At 42.3% G+C, this 22,575-nt stretch overlaps 1 protein-coding gene across 1 annotated transcript in view; it reads left to right on the top strand.

The window, feature by feature from the left end:
• Positions 1-14,703, top strand: part of SPATA18 (spermatogenesis associated 18) — a 77,367-nt gene extending 62,664 nt beyond the window's left edge. Inside the window, exons 6-13 of the mRNA XM_069744482.1 lie at positions 401-529; positions 3,815-4,049; positions 4,534-4,692; positions 7,557-7,732; positions 8,897-9,020; positions 9,945-10,019; positions 11,838-11,883; positions 14,297-14,703. Of these exons, the coding sequence (XP_069600583.1) occupies positions 401-529; positions 3,815-4,049; positions 4,534-4,692; positions 7,557-7,732; positions 8,897-9,020; positions 9,945-10,019; positions 11,838-11,883; positions 14,297-14,304 (952 nt within the window). The 3' untranslated portion in view covers positions 14,305-14,703. The remainder of the gene's footprint in view (positions 1-400; positions 530-3,814; positions 4,050-4,533; positions 4,693-7,556; positions 7,733-8,896; positions 9,021-9,944; positions 10,020-11,837; positions 11,884-14,296) is intronic.
• The last annotated feature ends 7,872 nt before the right edge of the window (positions 14,704-22,575 follow it).

The following is a 22,575-nucleotide window of genomic DNA, read 5'->3' as shown; positions in this document are numbered from 1 at the left end:
ATGTAAATCATGGTCTGGAAACCATCATCTCACCATGACAATTTTTATCAAAGATCAGGAAGGGATTAAAGTTGAGCATACACATTAAATAAAAGTTAGATCTCCCATATCCCCCATTGACAAAGTGTACATACTTATTGCAATGGCGAAATAAGTTGCTACCAGAAACCCTGTGGCTGAGGGGGAACTAAAGGTCATGGAATCCAATGTACTAATTAGTTATGCTGCTAGAAGAGAGATTTTGTCCTCATTACACATTAGATCTCACCCAAATTGGCTTGTTTGGCTGAGTTTTGTCTACTTTGTATGGGCACCTTTTGATGTTTTCCATTTTTTTAATCATGAGAAATTACAGATGTGTTTTCTTTGTGTGTTTTTTTTTTTTTTTGAATGATCAAAGTTTAAGGGCGGCTCACGAAAAAATAGAACTGAGGAATCTAGTATCAGAGGATGACTATCAGCGCCAAATACGTCTACTGAAGGATGAGGTGTCAATTCTATCAGCTGAAAAGAGTATACTGCATGGAAGGTGAGTAGGAGAGGGTGTGATATTTATACCGCATGGAAGGTGAGTAGGAGAGGTTGTGATATTCAGCACTGTTTTCCAGTGTACTGCCTGGAAAGTGAGCAGGATAGGGTATGATATTCAGCATTGTTTTCCAGTAAACTGCATGGGAGGGGAGTAGGATAGGGTATAATATGCAGCACTGTCCAGTATGCAGCATGGAAGGGCGGTAGGGTAGAGTGTAATATTCAGTTCTGTTTTCCAGTATACTGCATAGGAGGTGAGTAGGATAGGGTATGATATTTAGCATCGTTTTCCAGTATACCACATGGGAGGTGAGTAGAATAGGGTATGATATTCTGCGTCATTTTCCAGTATACTGCATGGAAGGGGAGTAGAATAGGGTATGATATTCTACATCATTTTCCAGTATACTGCATGGAAGGTGACTAGGATAGTGTATGGTGTTCTGCGTCTTATTGCAGTATAATACTGCATGAAAGGGGAGTAGGATAGTGTATGGTGTTCTGCATCATGTTGCAGTATACTGCATGGAAGGGGAGTAGGATAGTGTATGATATTCTGCGTCATTTTCCAGTATGCTGCATGGAAGGTGAGTAAGATGGGGTGTGATATTCAGCGTCATTTTCCAGTATACTGCAAGGGAGGTGAATAGAATAGGGTATAATATTCAGCATTGTTTTCTAGTATACTGCATGGGAGGTGAGTAGGATTGGGTATGATATTCACCATCGTTTTTCAGTATACTACATGGGAGGTGAGTAGGATTGGGTATAATATTTAGCATAGTTTTCCAGTAAACTGCATGGGAGGTGAGTAAGATAGGGTATGATATTCTGCATCATTTTCCAGTATACTGCATGGAAGGGGAGTAGAATAGGGTATGATAGTCTACGTCATTTTCCAGTATACTGAATGGAAGGTGAGTAGGATAGTGTATTGCGTTCTGCATCAGGTTGCAGTATACTGCATGGAAGGGGAGTAGGATAGGGTATGATATTCTGCGTCATTTTCCGGTATGCTGCATGGAAGGTAAGTAAGATGGGGTGTGATATTCAGTGTCGTTTTCCAGTATACTGCAAGGGAGGTGAATAGAATAGGGTATGATATTCTGCATCATTTTCCAATGTACTGCATGGGAGGTGAGTAGGATAGGGTATGATATTCTGCATCATTTTCCAGTATACTGCATGGAAGGTGGGTAGGAAAGGGTATGACATTCAGCATCGTTTCCCAGAATACTGCATGGGAGGTGGGTAGGATAGCGTATGATATTCTGTGTTGTTTTCCAGTATATTGCATGGAAAGTGAGTAGGATAGTGTATGATATTCAGCATCGTTTTCCAGTACACTACATGGGAGGTGAGTAGAATAGGGTATGATATTTAGCATCGTTTTCCAGTATACTGCATGGGAGGTGAGTAGGATAGGGTATGATATTTAGCATCGTTTTCCAGTATACCACATGGGAGGTGAGTAGCATAGGGTATGATATTCTGTGTCATTTTCCAGTATACTGCATGGGAGGTGAGTATGATAGGGTATGATATTCTGCATTGTTTTCCAGTGTACTGCATGGGAGGTGAGTAGGATACGGTATGATATTCTGTGTCGTTTTCCAGTATACTGCATGGGAGGTGAGTAGCATAGAGTATGATATTCTGTCATTTTCCAGTATATTGCATGGAAAGTGAGTAGGATAGGGTATGATAGTAAGACTGGGTATGATATTCTGTGTCATTTTCCAGGGGTGCAGTCGAATATGCTTAGCAAATATCCATTTCTCTAAGCTAGGAAAGGGTTTGGGGAAGCTTTCGTTGACTACTAAAAGCAGTTTCTTGTTAGAAAATAAAGAGTTGCACTAAGAAATTGTGGGTTCACACCAAGTGTTATGTCTTGAATTTTGGAGTGGATTCTGCTCCGAAATCCAACTGAAAAAAGCATTGTTTTTATGTATTTTTTTCCATTTAGGAACATGTGCATTCTTCTACTGTAGTGATTCTGGTAGAAAAATAATAATCCAAATGTGACTTTTGAATCAATTGAACCTAAAAAAAAAATGTTCCATGCACAAAAACTGCCTTAAAGTAAATCTGACACCTCCTGCATTTCAGAAAAAAACATACGGTACTTTTAAGGGCTCGCTCACACCACTGTATTTTCCGTTTGAGTGCTATCCGACAAAACATCTGATCGCACTCTGACTGTTATTCTATTGGGTTGTGCATATGTCCGAACAAACATAGCTGCATTTACAAATTTGATCATATCAGCCATGCAATTCAGTGAGTGGGTGGAAATCATCGGACTGCACTCGGAGTAAGTGCAGCCGGATTTCCGGTCACTGCCACAGTTTCCATTATCAAACCAATTCTCTCGAATGAGAAAGCATACATGGCTGAGATTTTGTCAATGCCTGACACATGCAGCCCATGGATTCTGTCAGGTCCTCTTTAAAAAATAAAAATTCACAAAACTACATTAAAAAAACACACACAAACTTTTTTTTATGTGTGTACATTTTTTTTTTTCAGGGACAAAAATTCAACTAAAAAGAATCCATGCTTTTAAAGGGAATCAGGCAGCTGTTACTTGCTGCCCTATCCACGGGCAGCAAGTATTAGACACTGGCTGTATGATTTCAGCCAGGTACGTTTGACTGAGAAAAACATACTTTAAGAGTCACCGGAACCGAGCCGCATGGTAGACTTGTCAGGAAGGCCGGTCCCTGGTGGCTTTTCCCAGCCGGCAGAGATAAGTCCCCGGGCACCCTCCTGTCCAACTGGTCACCCATGCAGCTCTGTGCCCGGTGGCTTTTTTAGTAGTGCTTCAGTTACACATACCTGGCTGATATCATACCTGCATGCACCCCGTGGATCAGGCACCATGTATCATCTGTCAAGTTTCCTAGAAGTTAATATGTTTAATTTAAAAAAAAAAGTATTCTGCTGTCTATCTTCTAACACTTCACAAATAATACACTGAATAGTTTTCTCATTAACATTAAAATACAGTATCCGGAAGCTTCACGATATGCCGCCGAAAAAAAGTGGAACTTAACTACATATTTTAACTAGCCACTTTGACCTATTGATTAAGAACTATAACAAAATCATAGCGGCGATCAGAATTAGTCATAAGATGTAGGATCCTATACGGAAAACAGAATTATCATATCATATTATCACCTAGATTAAGAGGAAATACAGTATCTGTCAGTCATTTTTATAAATGAACAGCTTAGCGTTGCCGTATATTCATCATTTATGTGTGTATACCTTGTTACAGACTTTCCAGAAGCCGTTCTCCGAGTCCAATCCGCCACTCCAGCAGATCGACCAGTCCATTCAGCAGAAGCGAGTCACCTACTGCTGCCCAGCTCACCAATGCCTCTCGCTACAGCCGGTTGATATCCCGCTTCAATGATGTCTACGCCAATGACCGTCTGGATGCTCAGAACCTGCTGAGACGTTACATCGAAGACCTAGAGATGGTGCAGAGGATCATTTTTATTGCGACTGCGGTAAGTGACATTTTAGTGATGCCTCAGGATTTGTGATCGGTACTTATGGCAAACCTTTCTATGTGGTGAATGTGTCTTACGGTAGCAGCGATGTATGAGAATATCCGCAGCGTAATTTGACCCAAATTGATATTTAGTGGATTTCAAACTTGCAATTTATACTGCAGATTTGCCTTGTAACATGTTGCTTAACTGCAGCAATTCTGCAACGTAAATGCCCCAGTCTATCCTTTATTTAACCCCGTAGGGACATCTACTATAAATGTAAAGTGCTGGATTCTAGTAACTGTCACCCAGTGCACTGCATTTACAGTAGCACTGTAATAGCAGGGAACAGAGGCTCTGCATGTACATTGTACAATCACTTATAGTTGGGCTGCGCCCCTCAAAACCTCCATCTAATCTGTGCACATACCTTTAATGTTATGCTAAAAACAGTAACCTTTTTATTGTACCACATTTCTTCTGTTTCTGTGGCATACAGGAATCCTTCCACGCTGCCAAGATGGCGTTCAGACAATTTAAGCTAAGAGTACGAAAGTCGTTGTCTCCGTCTCACATGGGACCAGAATCTCTGGAGGATGCGGTGATTGACTACATTGTCCGCAATCTGGATCTCTACGATGTGCAGTCCAGTGTTAATGTATGGCTTTACTTTTAATAATAAGGCATTGAGGAGATACCCCAGAAATGTGTCTATTTCTGACTGATTAAATATTGGGGCAGATTTACTATTGTCATGTAATATTCAGAGAGGACAGTGAGAAGAAGCGTCCAATCTATCACCGTGGTGTGTTTGATAGATCTGGCACACGTTAGGCTCAATTTTCTCTTGGGTGGCATACTTTACGCCAGTATGTTATACCTAAAAACTGGAGCATTTTGCAGATAGGACTTTCCTGTAAGATATCTGAATATTTCTTAGTGACTTCGACCTCTTCCAGAGGGTTTTTCCAACTGCTTGGTTGAAAATGGCCTGTCTTACTCAGCACTGTGCTGGATGGATTCACACATCTGTGTTTTGTGGTCAGAGTACGGACCACAATACACAGACCAACCTTAGGTCTCCTAACCCAAACTTGACTGCTTGTTAGGCATAGATGAGGCTGTTAAGTTTGGGTCAGGGGAATCAAGGTCAACCTCCTGACTGTGGACATAAATGTGTGAATCCAACCTTAAAAGGAATCTGTCAGCAGGTTTTTCTTTCTCATCTGAGAGCAGCCTGATGTAGGCATAGAGAAGCTGAATCCAACGATGTATCACTTGGATTACTGGGTGCAGCCATTCTCACACAATCTGTGTTCTTAGATTTAGCAATGAAGCAGAGCTGAGGAATCTAACTCCACCCACACCAGGCTCTGTATATACAATGTCTATAGACAGTGAGGTGCTTACCACAGGAGGGGGCTTTGCTGGACCAGGAGGCAGGGCTGCGGTGTCCCAGCAATGATAAGCTCCTGGTTGTAAAACAATCATTGCAGGCAAACAGAACCACTAGTTTGATAAGTGAGGCATCACTGAAAGGTGGGAGTGGATCAGGGCGACAGTGAGGGTTTTCGTTGTTTCCATGGTGAGAAAAGGGCGGATTCTAGAGATGTTCTTTAGGTGTAAGCAGCACGAGCGGGCAAGAGATTGTAAATGGGAGGTGAAGGAGAGATCGGAGTCAAACATATCACCCAGACAGCGCGCCTGCTGCCTAGGCGTTATTATGGTGCCACCCACGGAGAGTGAAATGTCAGATTTAGGGAGGTTAGTAGATGGCGGGAGCAGAAGTTCAGTTTTGGAGAGGTTGAGTTTCAAATAGAGAGCGGACATTATGTTGGAGACTGCAGACAGACAGTCACTGGTGTTCTGTAGTACAGCGGGGGTAAGGTCAGGGGATGATGTGTATAGTTGTGTGTCATCAGCATAAAGATGGTACTGAAAGCCAAATCTGCTGATGGTCTGTCCAACTGGGGCCGTGTAGAGAGAGAAGAGAAGGGGGCCAAGGACTGAGCCCTGAGGTACCTCGACAGTGAGAGGAAGAGGGGACGGAGTGGAGCCAGAGAACAGAACACTGAAGGAGCGGTCAGAAAGATAGTAGGAGAACCAGGAGAGAGCAGTGTCCTTAATGCCTAGTGACTGGAGCCTAGAGAGTAGGAGAGGGTGGTCAACAGTGTCGAAAGCTGCAGAGAGGTGGAGAAGAATGAACAGAGACTGGTCACCGTTACATTATGCTGTCTGAAGGTCATTGGTCACTTTGATGAGTGCAGTTTCTGTCGAATGTAGGGGGCGAAAACCGGACTGTGAAGGGTCTAGGAGGGAGTGAGTGGAGAGATAACGGGTAGGCCAGGCACTACAAGAGTTTATAGATGAAGGGGAGATTGGAGACCGGTCTGTAGTTGTTTGTGCAGGATGGGTCGAGGGTGCGTTTCTTTAGTAATGGAGTAATGATAGAGTGTTTGAAGGAGGATGGGAAAATGCCAGAGGAGAGGGAGAGATTAAAGATTGTAGTTAGGTGAGTTGTGACGACTGGAGAGAGAGACTGGAGGAGGTGTGAGGGAATGGGGTCGGTGGTGCATGTAGTCAGACGAGAAGAGGAGAGGAGCTTGGAGACTTCTTCTTCTGTGATGGGATCGAATGTGGAGAGTGAGCCAGGGGAGATGCAGGGCTGTTTCACTCTGTGTTTGGAGGTCCTGAGGGTGAGGGGCGCTACTTGGTCAAGGGTGCTTCTAAGAGTGTCATTGAAGTGATGTACAGCCAGATCAGGACAGGAAAAATAAGAGATTGGGGACAATGATGAGTGTAAGGAGTCTGAAAGTGCATCAGGATTAATTACATGTAGATTTCTGCATGTGTGGTAGGAGTGTGCTGGGGTGAGCGAGGATTTGTAAGCATGAAGGAGAGAATGTTGTGGTCAGAGAGGGGAAGCGATCAGTTATCTAGGTAGGAGATTGAGCAGAGCCGGACAAAGACCAGGTCAAGGGTGTTACCGTCTTTGTGTGTCTCAGAGGTTGAGAGCTGTGAGGGGCCGAGAGAAGTGGTTAGTGATAGCAAACAGATTTTTTTTTTATCATTGTAGTCTATGGGAAACAGATCATAACAGATAATCATTCATTATGTTATCCATTAATGGATCTTTTTTTTCACTGCTGATGCCCAGTATTTAAGGGACACCTCTAATAAAAATGGATCTGTTCCAAACAGAACAAATACAGATGCAAAATGGTAACCAAAGTTCCCTTTTCTAAACAGATTCATTTTTTGTTATTTTAAAAATGATGGAACCATTCAAAAATGGAAATTTTTGTTTCCGTTTTGCACCTGTTTTTGCTCCGTTTGTAAAGTATCCTTTGTTTTTTTTTTCCAATATTGGGCCTGTTACTTAAAATAAGCTGAAATTGTAAAGCACAATGAAAATAATATACCATAAAAAGTCTTACATAAATAGTAGACTTTACATATGCTGTAATGTAAGAATAAACTAAGGTGACGCTTCACTTTTATCTTGTATATTTTTTATTTTAGGATGTGATCAGTGCTATGAATGTCAATCCTAAAATCTCGTTCCCAGCAGAGGTGGACTTCATTCTGATCAGTGGCTTTATCCGGGAGGTGTGCCGGGTTGCATTTGCCATGCAAACCCTTGAGGCCCCACTAGACATTGCATTTGCTGTGGATGGAGAGCTGTTTAGTGAAACCAAGTAAGGAAAAGTCTCAGCGTGCATCGCTGTAATTCTATGGACACAGGGCACATATTTCAGTTTACAGCTGCATTCTAGCACTATGTCAGTCTCAGGCGGTTTACTGGGCTGTCACATGCAGCAATTAAAGGAGCTGCCCGCTACGTATCCAATAAGACCCTTTGACAAACTACTGATTTTCTCAGTGGTAGCTGTGGACAGCCAGAGATTTGAAGCATTAAATGGTGACTATTCAGATGACTGGAGCCTATTTCATACATGGGCAGCTCATGTTTGCCAGGACAAGAACTGGTCTTAGAGAGCAGTCAGATGGCTGTATCACTTGGATGTGGATTGCAACGCAATGCTCTGACTGGCCATCAGCTCTCCCGACCGGAACGTGACAGCTGCATAGGACGGCCAGTCCGAGCATTTCCTTGCGATCCTTGTCCAAGTTATACGGCCGTCTGAGCCCTAACAAAGAGGCCCATCTTCTGGTTCATAGAGGGGGATCTAAAGTGATGTGGATGTCCGTCTGACTGAATATGGTTTATCTACATGAGATGCCCACTTCAGGGCAAATAACAGTCCTTGCACTTCAGATAATGCAGATAATGTTGTGCAAGACATTAAGGTGCTTACACCAGAAATCTGGTGTAAACACCTTAACAAGCTGCACTATTGTTGTGCAACTTGGCAATTGCTGAAAAAAATTGCGACTTTTGGCATTAACACGCCAGTCCTGGTCAGCTGCATCAAAATGGACATAGCATGGGTGGGCTGGGGCTTGGTGATGTCTAGCTCTCAAATTCATTATAAGCTACACCACTAAAGTGGCGTAACTTAATCCAGAAATGTATGTAAGCCCCTGGCTGGCTGGCATACCTCTCTGGTGACGGCGCATGCTGGATGTCAGGCGCACCTGATTGCTTAATGAATCTGGTCAGTGTACTCCAGCAAGTGCTTCATTGAAACTGGCATACATACGCTACGCCAGTATTAATGATTTGCTCCTATTGTGTGTGTATAGATACTCATAGATATAGATGCCATATAACAGGTTCTTTGTTTTTTCCTGGTGCAGATCGTCTAGCTCCAGGACCTGTTATATATCTTAATGTCTGCACCCCCTTATACTTATGCACCTGAGCAAAGTGTTTTATAGTACACTATTTTTGCATTTAGATATCGTCGGACATATGACTCTGAGCTCACTGCTCCATTGATATTTTACCACGTGTGGCCGTCTCTGATGGAAAATGACATTGTTGTTGTGAAGGGAGAAGCTGTGACAAAGAGAGGTGCACTGGTAAGTCTAAAAACTTCTTTAAGATTTTTCTCCGCTCCTTCACCCATGATATGATGAGATACCAAGTTTATTGGATATAATGATGTGAGAGACTCACGCGAGTTTCTCGCATCACACTTGCAAGTAACACCGGCCTTACCATCTTTGTTGTTCATGTTTGTCTTGCTGAGAGGGGAATTCATGAGTCAGAGGCGCCTGATTCATTAAGGCCATGTGCAAACGTTCAGATTTTTTCGTGTTTTTTTTCACGCTAAAAACGCTATAAAAACTCATTAAAAATGCATACATTATGCATTCTATCATTTAGAATGCATTCTGCATGTTTTGTTCACATGGATGCGTTTTTTTCCGCGAAAAAAACGCATCGCGGTAAAAAAATGAGCATGATCATTATTTTTGCGGATTTTCTGCGTTTTTCCCGCAATTCTATGCATTTGGGAAAAAACGCACAAAAAACGCATCAAAAACGCGTCAAAAAACGCAAAAAAAAAAAAAAGCATGCGGATTTCTGGCAGAAATGTCCGGTTTTTGTCAGGAAAATTTCTGCAAGAAATCCTGACGTGTGCACATACCCTAAAAGTTGCACGCCTCTTAACAAATGAAGCGCGTCGTAAAGCTGTTTCACCACAAATCTTACTCTATCAATTAGAACAAATCGGTTTTCGCCATGAATTATAGCTGGCCAAAACTGGCAAGGAAACGGCAGAAGTTGAAACATTTCTGCTCATTATCGTATTGCGCAGAAATTTTACACCAGTTTTCTTGAGTAAAAGCCTTGATGAATCGGGACAAAGCACTGTAATGAATGGCGTTAAATCCAATATGCTCATTATAAATACATATAAATGCACAAAAGTTGAGACTTCATGTATATAACTATGTAGCCTATGTGATATTGCAGTTTCTTGTACAATTTGTTTTCAGTGGAGCCCCCGTAAAAGCCGAAGTAGAAGCTGCAGCCCTCTACGCTCTCGATCAGTCAGCCCAGGCCGCACCTTGGTAAGTATCCAAGCTGACAACTTCAAGAAATGTGACTGGTAGAATATAATACTGACATTGGTCACAATGAAAAGCTTCTCTACCTGCCCGTGTTTAAAGTAAATGTAATGACACTCAATAAAGTGGCTTAGATTTGCCATTTCCTTGGTCCTCATACACACGACCGTATTTAGGATCCATATTAAATATTTTCATCACAAATACTCCTGTAGTTTAATGAGGACATGCATACGTTTTTTATTTTATCACATTTTTTTGGTGCAGAGAGTAAAAAATTTGTCACGGCACCTACAGTTATGGCTCAGACAACATACTGTATGCATTGTGTAACTGGTCAAGGTGGATATTCTTCATGTTCATGTGACATACATGAGTTACTAAGGAGAAACTGCTTAACGTCTTCACACACTAAGGCCAGGATCCCGCGTAGTGTAAAAACCTGCAGCGTATTATCTGTCCATGCAAAAGTGGATGTGATTTCTTGAGGACACATGACCATTATGCATTTAAAGACATTGTTGAACTGTGCGTATGTTGGTGGGTCTTTTTTTTTCTCTAGGCTTCTATGAGGAGCCTGAAAAAATGCATCTAAAACAAGGGTTTTTTTTTTAATAGCAAACTGCAGCCTGTGGAAAAAAAGTAATTGTAAGGGAACAGCTCCTTTTAACTAGTCAGATAGTGTTTTTCTCACAACCACTGTGTTTTACATTCTTTAATTTATTGTATTGGCACCAAGCTGGGGACAGAGAGAGGGCAAGGAGGGTTGGTACTTGTTAAACGGTTATTAATTTGATCTCATCACCCTTTCTAGTTTGAAAACAGCTGTAAAGCTATCTGTTGGGTAATGGCCAGTAGACCCGCATAATGTAAAGGGATTCTGTCAGCAGAGGGTGACTGTTCAAACTAAGTCCCGCCACTCAGTGCACCATGGCGGGGCCAATCATTTATATACACCTTCCCACCTACTTGTTTCCCCTCTATCTCCTCCCCCTCCTCTGTGACTGACAGCTCCGGCTTCATAGAGCAGGGAAGGGTGGAGATAGATGGAAACCAAACAGGAGGGAATGTGTATATAAATGATTGGCCCCGCCATGGTGCACCAAGGATGAGAAATGGATGAGTGTTTGTAGGAATTGCGGTGCCGATTATCGGAATGTGTAAACATGTCGGTGATCACCCGCCAAACGCTTGTTCGTTGAGTGATTGGATCATTTATATTGGCATACAAATGATTATTACCAGCAGTATTCAGCTTCATGTACTCAGGCGGTGTGATGTCAGTAACATGGACACAGAATAATTTTATCAAAACCTCCCATCAGTACTTTTCGGACTGTTTAATCAGGCCAGTAAACAAGTAAACAAGCACCAATCAACTTGAGAGCAACTCATCTGAATGCACCTTTAGGAGAAGTAGTTTGTAGACCTCCGGAGCCATGTGCCAAATTGTCAACAGGCTATACAGCTGCATGTTGAGACCAAGCTCAGCCAGATCCTGTTACTTTCTTTGAAGTGAGCGACCTCCCTTACGTTATTTTTGTGATCTCCATATCACGTCATAGCACTGGTAACGCACAGTACGTTTTTTTCTGTTTTGGGCAGAGGAATCAACGTCCTTTTGCATATGCCCCAATCTTGATGTCACTTCTGGATTATCAGCTTGATCACTCACCGCATCCCTTTAAAGTGCACTCTTGTCTAATCTTTACAGTAATATTAACTGTCTAAAACTAATTTTTACTAAATTTTGAAGAATTGTGTAGAACATTTTTTAAGCAAATATTTTTCAATTTTTCTTCTCTATTTATCTTCTTCCAGGCATCTAGAAGCCATAGCCCATCCCCAATAAGAAGTGGAACCCCAAGTAAGTTAAATGATAGTCAGCATCTTGATCCATCAATGTTAAGTAAGTAAAGACACGGCATCAACAAAATGAAGGAGCTGAAGGAACAAGGATGTAGCCGAAAATCCAATAAACCCCTGAAAAGCTGAAAGTGTGCTTCTTATTTCTCTGTAGCTGAACTTAGAAAAATAAATACATACAAGTGTATCCATATACTGTGTGTATATATATATATATATATATATATATATATATATATATATATATACACTGTATATACAGTACAGACCAAAAGTTTGGACACACTTTCTCATTTAAAGATTTTTCTGTATTTTCATGACTATGAAAATTGTACATTCACACTGAAAGCATCAAAACTATGAATTAACACATGTGGAATTATATACTTAACAACAAAGTGTGAAACAACTGAAATTGTGTCTTATATTCTAGGTTCTTCAAAGTAGCCACCTTTTGCTTTGATGACTGCTTTGCACACTCTTGGCATTCTCTTGATGAGCTTCAAGAGGTAGTCACGGGAATGGTCTTCCAACAATCTTGAAGGAGTTCCCAGAGATGCTTAGCACTTGTTGGCCCTTTTGCCTTCACTCTGCAGTCCAGCTCACCCCAAACCATCTTGATTGGGTTCAGGTCTGGTGACTGTGGAGGCCATGTCATCTCGTGTAGCACCCCATCACTCTTCTTCTTGGTCAAATAGCACTTACACAGCCTGGTGGTGTGTTTGGGGTCATTGTCCTGTTGAAAAATAAATGATGGTCCAACTAAACGCAAACCGGATGGAATAGCATGCCGCTGCAAGATGCTGTGGTAGCCATGCTGGTTCAGTATGCCTTCAATTTTGAATAAATCCCAAACAGTGTCACCAGCAAAGCACCCCCACACCATCACACCTCCGTCTCCATGATTCACGGTGGGATCCAGGCATGTAGAGTCCATCCTTTCACCTTTTCTGCGTCGCACAAAGACACGGTGGTTGGAACCAAAGATCTCAAATTTGGGCTCATCAGACCAAAGCACAGATTTCCACTGGTCTAATGTCCATTGCTTGTGTTCTTTAGCCCAAACAAGTCTCTTCTGCTTGTTGCCTGTCCTTAGCAGTGGTTTCCTATCAGCTATTTTACCATGAAGGCCTGCTGCACAAAGTCTCCTCTTAAGGGTTCATACTCACTTGCGTGAAATACGGCCGAGTCTCACAGGTTAAAGCCCGGCTCTGCCACCGGCACTCCAGAGCGGAGCTTGCGGCCGCACAGCAATACATGGAGCTGCACGCTCCGCTCCCAAGTGTCTGCGACAGAGCCGGGTGTTACCATGCGAGACTCGGCCGTATTTCACGCAAATGAGTATGAGCCCTAACCTTTGTTGTAGAGATGTGTCTGCTGCTAGAACTCTGTGTGGCATTGACCTGGTCTCTAATCTGAGCTGCTGTTAACCAGCGATTTCTGAGGCTGCTGACTCGGATAAACTTATCCTCAGAAGCAGAGGTGACTCTTGGTCTTCCTTTCCTAGGGCTATCCTCATGTGAGCCAGTTTCTTTGTAGCGCTTGATGGTTTTTGCCACTGCACATGGGGACACTTTCAAAGTTTTCCCAATTTTTCGGACTGACTGACCCTCATTTCTTAAAGTAATGATGGCCACTCGTTTTTCTTTACTTAGCTGCTTTTTTCTTGCCATAATACAAATTCTAACAGTCTATTCAGTAGGACTATCAGCTGTGTATCCACCAGACTTCTGCTCAACACAACTGATGGTCCCAACCCCATTTATAAGGCAAGAAATCCCACTTATTAAACCTGACAGGGCACACCGGTGAATTGAAAACCATTCCCGGTGATTACCTCTTGAAGCTCATCAAGAGAATGCCAAGAGTGTGCAAAGCAGTCATCAAAGCAAAAGGTGGCTACTTTGAAGAACCTGAATATAAGACATAATTTCAGTTGCTTCACACTTTTTTTGTTAAGTATATAATTCCACATGGGTTAATTCATAGTTTTGATGCCTTCAGTGTGAATGTACAATTTTCATAGTCATGAAAATACAGAAAAATCTATAAATGAGAAAGTGTGTCCAAACTTTTGGTCTGTACTGTATATATATATATATATATATATATATATATATATATATATATATAATGTATAATATACATATATATATATATAATGTATAATATACTGTGTATGTAGATATATATATATATGTATATGTATACATTATATATATATATATATGTTATATATACACACACATACATATACACACACATAAATGTTGTATTCATGATGGTAGTGAGAGAAATTCTTTGCTGGGTTTTGTGAATTGTCTTCCCAGCAGAGGATGAGCTATAGGTCATTGTTGGTCACTTTGTTGATCTGTGTTCCCCTATAGATAATTCCCATACATTTTCTCCTTTAGGATTCTGAGTGGCTTTTTGTGTGAAATCTGTCCATGATGGATCATCGGACAACGTCAGTGGTGCTTCATGTGTTCTCCAAAGTACCTCAGACCTTCATTGTTAAAATGTGAATGACTATTTAGTTTACTGATGTTTATATGGAGTGTGTTTTATTGCTGTATTGTGAACAATACTAATGTACTTTATATCGATTTTTGTAAAAGACCCATAATGAAAATGTGAGTTTTATGATCGGTGCAGATTCTGGGGAAAAAGGTGCTTTGTCCTGTGATTAAAGGAGATTTTAATGGAATCTAAACAGTAGTGGCAATTATGTCATTACTGCCTGGAAATGAGTGGATCACATCTATTTTTATTATTTTTTTACTAAGTAATTGAAAATAAAGAACTATTTTGCCTACAAACATTTTCTACATGCAATGACGTGGTGTTTCTTTAAATACAATTAATGTAAAGGAATTTCCAGTTCTTGCGGGTTTTGATTCTGGCTAATCTGGGTACGTCTATGAGTTTAGTACCAGTACTCCATAGTTCCGATTTAGTGTAAGATTGGAGTTGTATGTTCATAATTTCTTAAAGTTGGAGACTGACAGCCTGGCGTCCAGCTAAAGATTCGAAGGCTCTTTGCACTACAGTAAATAATTAATTAATTAAAGAGCATGCTGAGGTTGCCTGAAAGTTGCCACTATGCAGGTGGGAATTTGACAGTTGTAGTGCTTAACTGGTACCTGGAGAAAGTTCAGAGAAGAGCTACCAGGATGGTGAGCAGGCTCCAAAGTATGTCCTACAAGGAACTGTTAAAAGATCTGGGAATGTTTAGGTTGCAAAAAAGAAGGCTAAGAGGAGACTTAATAGCAGTCTACAAATATCTGAAGGTCTGTCACAGTGTTGAAGGATCATCCTTATTCTCATTTGCACATGGAAACATGAGTAGCAATGGAATGAAAGTGCAAGGGTGAAGATACACATTAGATATTAGAAAAAACTTTTTGACAGTGAGGGTGATCAATGAGTGGAACAGGCTGCCACGAGAGGTGGTGAGTTCTCCTTCAATGAAAGTCTTCAAACAGAGGCTGGACAGACATCTGTCTGAGGTGGTTTAGTGAATCCGTCATTGAGCAGGGGTTGGACACGATGACCCTGGAGGTCCCTTCCAGCTATAACATTCTATGATTCATACTTCCCGAACCACAGTAAACATGAATCTGAACCTGAGTGCACAATTGCAGCCAAGTATTAAAATCCCAAAGAGTTTCAGAGAAAATATAGTTTGAAATGCCGGCCGGGGACGATAGGGTAAGCCAACAGCCGCCTTCTCCTCTCCTGATTTTAGTTGAATAATAGATTCCTCCCTATGTGCACACATGGGATACACCTGTCAATGAACTGGAGCAGGATGGAGAGAATCCAACCATTGACTGCACCGGACTAGTCACATCTCTTTATAGTCCCACCAGATTTTCAAACTATGTTTTCTCCGACCCCACAGCGATTAAGTGAAAACCCTACCTGATTCTTGCTGCTGCGGTTTGGGGGGCAGCGTTAACCTAATGTCAGGTTCCCTTTTAAAAGAGTTGTTCAATAAAAGTGTGATTGCTGAGGTCTAACATCTACAGTGATGATGATAAATCACAAAGTCGCTTGTGTAAATGTAGTGGTAGTTAATGGAGCACAATTCAGGCATTCACACTATGTATGGGAGTGGTGGTTATGCATGTGATACAGGTTCTTCATGGAGCAAACCCTTTAAGTAATTTAGTCTAATTTCACCTACTGATATGGAGATTGTCATGTAGTGCTTGCAAAATTACTATAGCAGTATTCAGTTATGTAAACTTTATTCCACCTTAAAAAGTTGTTGTCTCCACTATAGCCAAACTCTAACGCCACGCTCAATATTTGATCAGTATTTTACCTCAGTATTTGTAAGCCAAAAACAGGAGTGGGTGATAAATACAGAAGTGGTGACGTGTTTCTATTATTATACTTTTTTTGATTGTTCCCCTCCTGGTTTTGGCTTCTAAATACTGACCAAATACTGACCGTGTGAACGTGGACTAAGGCGACATATCCATGACATCCCCTAACCCATTTCAGAATAAAAAGACTAAGAAGCAGATGTTGGGTGACAAAAAAAAATAGATTTGACTTAGATTTACACCCAAATGAAGTTAGTGGTTAAGTAATACACTGGCAGTAAGCTAACCTTAAAGCTTTCCATCATTTGTGTGGCCTCCAGACCCATGACGAGGTGATATGTGTGCATTGTATCTATACAAATAGCACAGAAATGGTATATAGTAACCTCTGACTGACACTGACTGACACTGACTATGTATAGTCAGCAACTGTAAAACCGGAGATTTTTGTAATGTATTTTAGAGCCATTCACTCAGTAAAATGTGCTGCATCCTGATCAGGTGCTGCATATTGTAATGACTGGTCCAATGCTCTGTATTGTGCTGGTTGTAAAATAATAACATAGACTAAAGACTCGCTGTCAGCTGTATACGTAAGCCTGATATTCTCCTGCCGGAGATGTGACTGTCTGCAGATCTGGATAAATCATACACTAATGATTTGAATTCAGAGTGTATCTTTCACATGCACTTTTTAGGGCCTTAACATGGGCATTCACCTATGAATATTGTTTAATTGTTATCCGTTAAGTCTAAAGTGATCAAGTTATTCCTTATCTCACAGATAGGATAATTCATATTTATTTTTTATGACTAACCCTACAGTATAAATCATAAAATTCCAGTTGCCTGCAGCTATCTCTGGGGCGAGCGCATTGGAAATAGATTTCTACACTTCCTACAATTTGTGAATGTTGTCCATGACCTCTAGAATATCAGATTTTTTTATTTTATAAGGTCACAAATTTTACAATAATTATAGAATTGTTTGGAAAACTTGTGACGAACAGCTCCCCGCGCATGTGCACTGAATGTGGGAGTATGTACCCAGCTTCACCGACTGTATGCGCATGCGCGGAGCCATTGCGAGTCACTGACTCTGTGAACACACTCGTGACTGCGCGGGGAGCAGCTTGACACTGCACAAGCGCGAAGACCCACTCCACACTGCGCAAACACAAGATTTTACAGCAGATTCCTGTGACGTCGGTGCCCCCTGGAACATCAATCAGAATGCGTGGGCGGTGACAATATAACGTGTCCGTGACTCAAATAAAATGAAGCCCCACCACTATGACTGAATGAGAAGGTACTATATAAGGGTATGTGCAAACGTTGCCGATTCATGTCCAGATTTTTCCTCGCAGAAGCTGAAAAATCTGCAGGTAAAATGCCCTGCGTTTTACCTGCGGATTAACTGCGGAATTACCGTATTTTGTGCGGTTTTCACATGCGTTTTTAGACCTGCGGATTCCAATTATGGAGCAGGTGTAAAAAGCTGCGGAATCCGCACAAAGAATTGACATGCTGCGGTATTTTCCGCAGCATGTGCACTGCGGATTTTGGATTCCATACGTTTACATGGTACTGTATACCGCATGGAAAACTGCTGCGAATCCACAGCCAAATCCGCCACGTGTGCACATACCTTTACTGTACAAAGCACATTGCAGCACTAACAACACACTGGGGACATTTTAATTGCTAAAAATGATGTGACAGGTTCCCTTTAAAGCATGTAACCCTCACAGACGGTACCTGCAATTCAGTGTGACACTGGTGTTGCTCCTCACTGCTCCCCTACCCTTCTAGAACATTACGTCACAGTTCAGGGGGCATGACCTACTCCCGGCATCTAGTAGCAGCCAGTTCCTGATAATGTCTCCTTCAATGCAGGGCTACTAGCAGCAAGCAGACCAGGCCCCCTCATCCTCACATGGCAGACAAGGAGACATTATCAGGGGATTGGCTGCTGCTAGAAGCTGTGACCTAACCTCCCAGAAGGGAGGGGAGCAGTGAGGAGCAGCCCCAGCATCACACTGAATTACAGGTACTGTGAGGGTATGTGCACACGATTCGGATTTTGCTGCGGATCCGAAGCGATTCCACAGCTGCGGATCTGCAGCGTTTCCCATGAGTTTACAGTTCAATGTAAACCTATGGGAAACCAAAAACGCTGTGCACATGCTGCGGAAAAAAACGCGCAGAAACACAGCGGTTTACATTCCGCAGCATGTCACTTCTTTCTGCGGATTCCGGGAGCGGTTTTACAGCTGCCCCTATGGAAAACCGCACTTGTAAAACCGCAGTAAAAACCCGCAGTAAATCCGCGATAAATCCGCAGTGGTTTTCCACTGCGGATTTATTAAATCCGCTGCAGAAAAATCCGCAGTGGACCTAGATAACGTGTGCTCATACCCTGAGAGTTACAAACAGCACTATTCATGTTAACTTTATTGTTTATGAAAGTATGGCCATTGGAATTTTTTTTATCTCCTGGTGTATCCCTTTAAGAATGAATCACTATTCTACAAACTGTTTTATGCGATTTATGACATATTTATCTAATAACAGAGATACTTTTTAGATAAATGAGACATTCACAGTTTTCCTGTATCCAGACAGGTGGCACAGAGTTATAAAAAGAAAATTAAAGCGATTATCCAGGATTAGGAAAACATGACGGCTTTTGTGTCTGAAACTCGCACTCAGCCACATTGATTTCTCACACATCCAATGGTCAGAGGTGGCAGTGCTTCTGATCAGAAGACAGTATATTCCATATTTGGACTTGCAGACTTATCTTATTTTTATGATTTTGGAGTTGTCATACAATAAAATATTGATGTCATTGTATCTGGGTTCTGCCAGGCTGTAAGGCACAATGGGGTACATGGATATCCCTGTTTTCCTAGTAGATGGGCTCCGTACATAGTGATCATCTCTTTTCAGACAAATACTAATTACAGGTAACAAAGACCCCAAATGCATAATGTGAGATAGGGAGCGTGGCCAAAAATGACAACCACCCCCAGACTCACTAAATCTGCTCCAAAAATATCATGTCTAGAAAAGGAGAAAATACGGAGCATCGATGAACAAAATATCCAAATTTTATTTAATAAATAGTCCGTAATAAAACGTGAAGTTCAATAACATTAACATTATACAGGGATTCCCCTTGAGGAAGCGGCACGGTGCTGCCCCGAAACGCGCGTCGGGGTCCACTTTCCGGCTGTCCTCCCACTTCGCCCCCGTTATTGGTAAGCCCTGTACTCATACCAGCCCCTTATTTACTGGTGACGTTATAGAGTTACATTTGGGATGTCTGTTTAGGGTATTGGCATTTGGGATTAGGGCCAGGTCTATTGAGACCTTTTGTCTTGTAGCACCTTATTACATGAGACCATGGGGGGGAAGGGTTCTGAAGTTCTCCATTGTGGGGGCATCATTTGAGGGTGAGGGGGTGGGTCTCAGCATTTCTAGGCATTTTTTCATGCATGTTACTGTATAATGTTAATGTTATTGAACTTCACGTTTTATTACGGACTATTTATTACATAAAAATACTAAATACATTAGTATCATACAGGAGGCAGACGCATTTGACCAATATCACGTCCGTATGTGGCGGCTAATGGTTGCACAATTTTGACACCTCAGTTTTATCTACAACATTGTGCATCCATTGGCCTCTGCATCCTTTTGGCCACATACGTCTGTTTCTGTACAGAAGGCTGACCTGTATGTCTATTTTACGTTCCTTAGTAAATAAGTTTTGTACTGTAGCACAAATCATAATAATTCATCTTTATATGAAATGGTCTCTAGTCTGTCACTGCAAATTCTTCCCAGACACAACATATTTCAGTCCAGAAACAAGATTGCTTATCCAGGAATAAAAACAGACTTAAAATACACAATAATAAATAATGAAAATTAGGCACCTCTCCAAAACAAGAATGAAAACGTATGTCCCAAAGGCATATGGAAACTCAGCATCTGTCTGATTTGTCTAGTTTGTTCTTTACCATTGTTTAGACCAGAGTTCCACCAACTTCCAGTCCACATAGCTGCCCAACTTCCAGTCCTTACCGCCCCCAACCTTCAGTCCACACAGCCCCCCCAACCTCCACTTTTCACAGCCCTCCAACTTCTAGTCCTTACCGCCCCCAACCTTCAGTCCACACAGCCCCCCCAACCTCCACTCTTCACAGCCCTCCAACTTACAGTCCTTACCGCTCCCAACCTCCAGTCCACACAGCCCCCCCAACCTCCACTCCTCACAGCCCTCCAACTTCTAGTCCTTACCGCCCTCAACCTCCAGTCCACACAGCCCCTCAACCTCCACTCCTCACAGCCCTCCAACTTACAGTCCTTACCGCTCCCAACCTCCAGTCCACACAGCCCCACCAACCTCCACTCCTCACAGCCCTCCAACTTCTAGTCCTTACCGCCCTCAACCTCCAGTCCACACAGCCCCTCAACCTCCACTCCTCACAGCCCTCCAACTTCTAGTCCTTACCGCCCTCAACCTCCAGTCCACACAGCCCCTCAACCTCCACTCCTCACAGCCCTCCAACTTCCAGTCCTTACCGCCCTCAACCTCCAGTCCACACAGCCCCTCAACCTCCACTCCTCACAGCCCTCCAACTTCCAGTCCCTACCGACCTCAACCTCCAGTCCACACAGCCCCCCAACCACCAGTCCTTACAAACACCCCAACCTCCAGTTCCCACAGCCCTCCAACCTCCACTCCTCACAGCCCTCCAACTTCCAGTCCTTACCGACCCCAACCTCCAGTTCCCACAGCCCCCCAACCTCCAGTCCTTACAAACACCGCAACCTCCAGTCCTCGCAGCTCCCAACTTCCAGTCCTTATGAAAACCCCAACCTCCAGTCCTCGCAGCCCCCCAACCTCCAGTCCTTACTGCTCTCCAACCTCCAGTCCTCATTACCCCCCAACCTCCAGTCCTCACAGCCCCCAACAGATAATGTTTCCAATATTTCCCTAGTATTGCATATATGATGGAAATATTATCAAGGCACCAGAAATTGCTACAGGTTTTCTCACGTGTGCAACACAAGGGAAATCCTTATCGTGATCTGGTGCGGGGAGGACTGGAAATTGGGAAACTCTGGTTTAGACCTTTGAACTGATAGGATACTATTATTCATTAGTGTGCTCCACCAGAAAGGACTCTGACAAGGGGCTCTGACTCATTTACTGGGGCACATATTGTCATTAGAAGGTTCACATGAAAGTAACCTCCAGTTGAAAGGTCACATAAGCCTGTTTTTTAGTGTGTGCTCACTTGCTTATTGCTGTATGAAATCACCATTGTAAGGTTTTATAGTCACTATAAACACTATACGATCTAATTGTGTCTTTTACCTAAGAGTCTGGTGCTTTCCAAAAACTCAGTATTAAATGCTGTGAATTTCTACATTTGTACTTTTTGATCAATAAACATTTTGAGTAATAACTCTTTGTTTCTGTGGATTACCTTTTAACAATTTGAAAAAAGCTGTATTTCGCCTCATTATAGTATGTGTATCCTGTGTAAATATTACAGTATATTGGTGCTCAGAGGGTTCAATGGCAGTGGTACCACTAGACATATGTCCCTGCAGAGGTCCGTCTCCTCCTCATGACCACACACTGTTAGTATAGGGCAGTGATCGCTGTGTCACCTCAAATATGTTCCTACAATGGCAGGTGCAGGCGACTGTATTTTCCTTCTGAGTGTGATTCCACAAAACATCGGATCACACTTGGACCAATGTTATTCTCCAGGGCCGTACACATGTCCGATTTTTTTCCTTAGACCAAACTGGTTCAGGATAAAATCGTAGCAGGCTCGAGTTTGATACAATTTTCAGATCACACACAGCCATGCAAGTCAATGGTTCAGTGGAAATAATTGGACTGCACTCGGATGACATCTGAGTGGAGTCCAATTTTCACGGGCTGACAGAATGGTGAAGATGGAGAATTTTTTTCTACGTTCTCCACATCCGAGAAAATCAGATCACACTATGCTGACACTCTGATCACACTCAGAGTTTGATCATTGTGATTAGCTAATTAGTTCTATTCTCTCGGTTTAGAGAAAATACGTCAGTGTGACCCTAGCCTAAGGGTTATTCCCAAAAAATCAAGTTGTGCACTATCCTTGGGATAGGGGATGAGTTGCTGATCGTTGGGGTTCTGACCACTAGAACTCCTGCAATCCTGAGATCAGGTCTCAGAAAGCCTGAGAAAGAGGCTATGCAGGCCCGTCCTAAAGGATCGAAGGTCTACATGCTCTGCCTCTTCTACATTCTTTGTCTATGAGGCTTCCGAAATCTGCTATTTA

Source organism: Ranitomeya imitator, chromosome 1 (assembly GCF_032444005.1).
Source record: "Ranitomeya imitator isolate aRanImi1 chromosome 1, aRanImi1.pri, whole genome shotgun sequence".
Lineage (NCBI taxonomy): Eukaryota > Metazoa > Chordata > Amphibia > Anura > Dendrobatidae > Ranitomeya > Ranitomeya imitator.
Note: the sequence above shows the minus strand (reverse complement) of the source record. Positions and strands in the feature narration are given on the sequence as shown.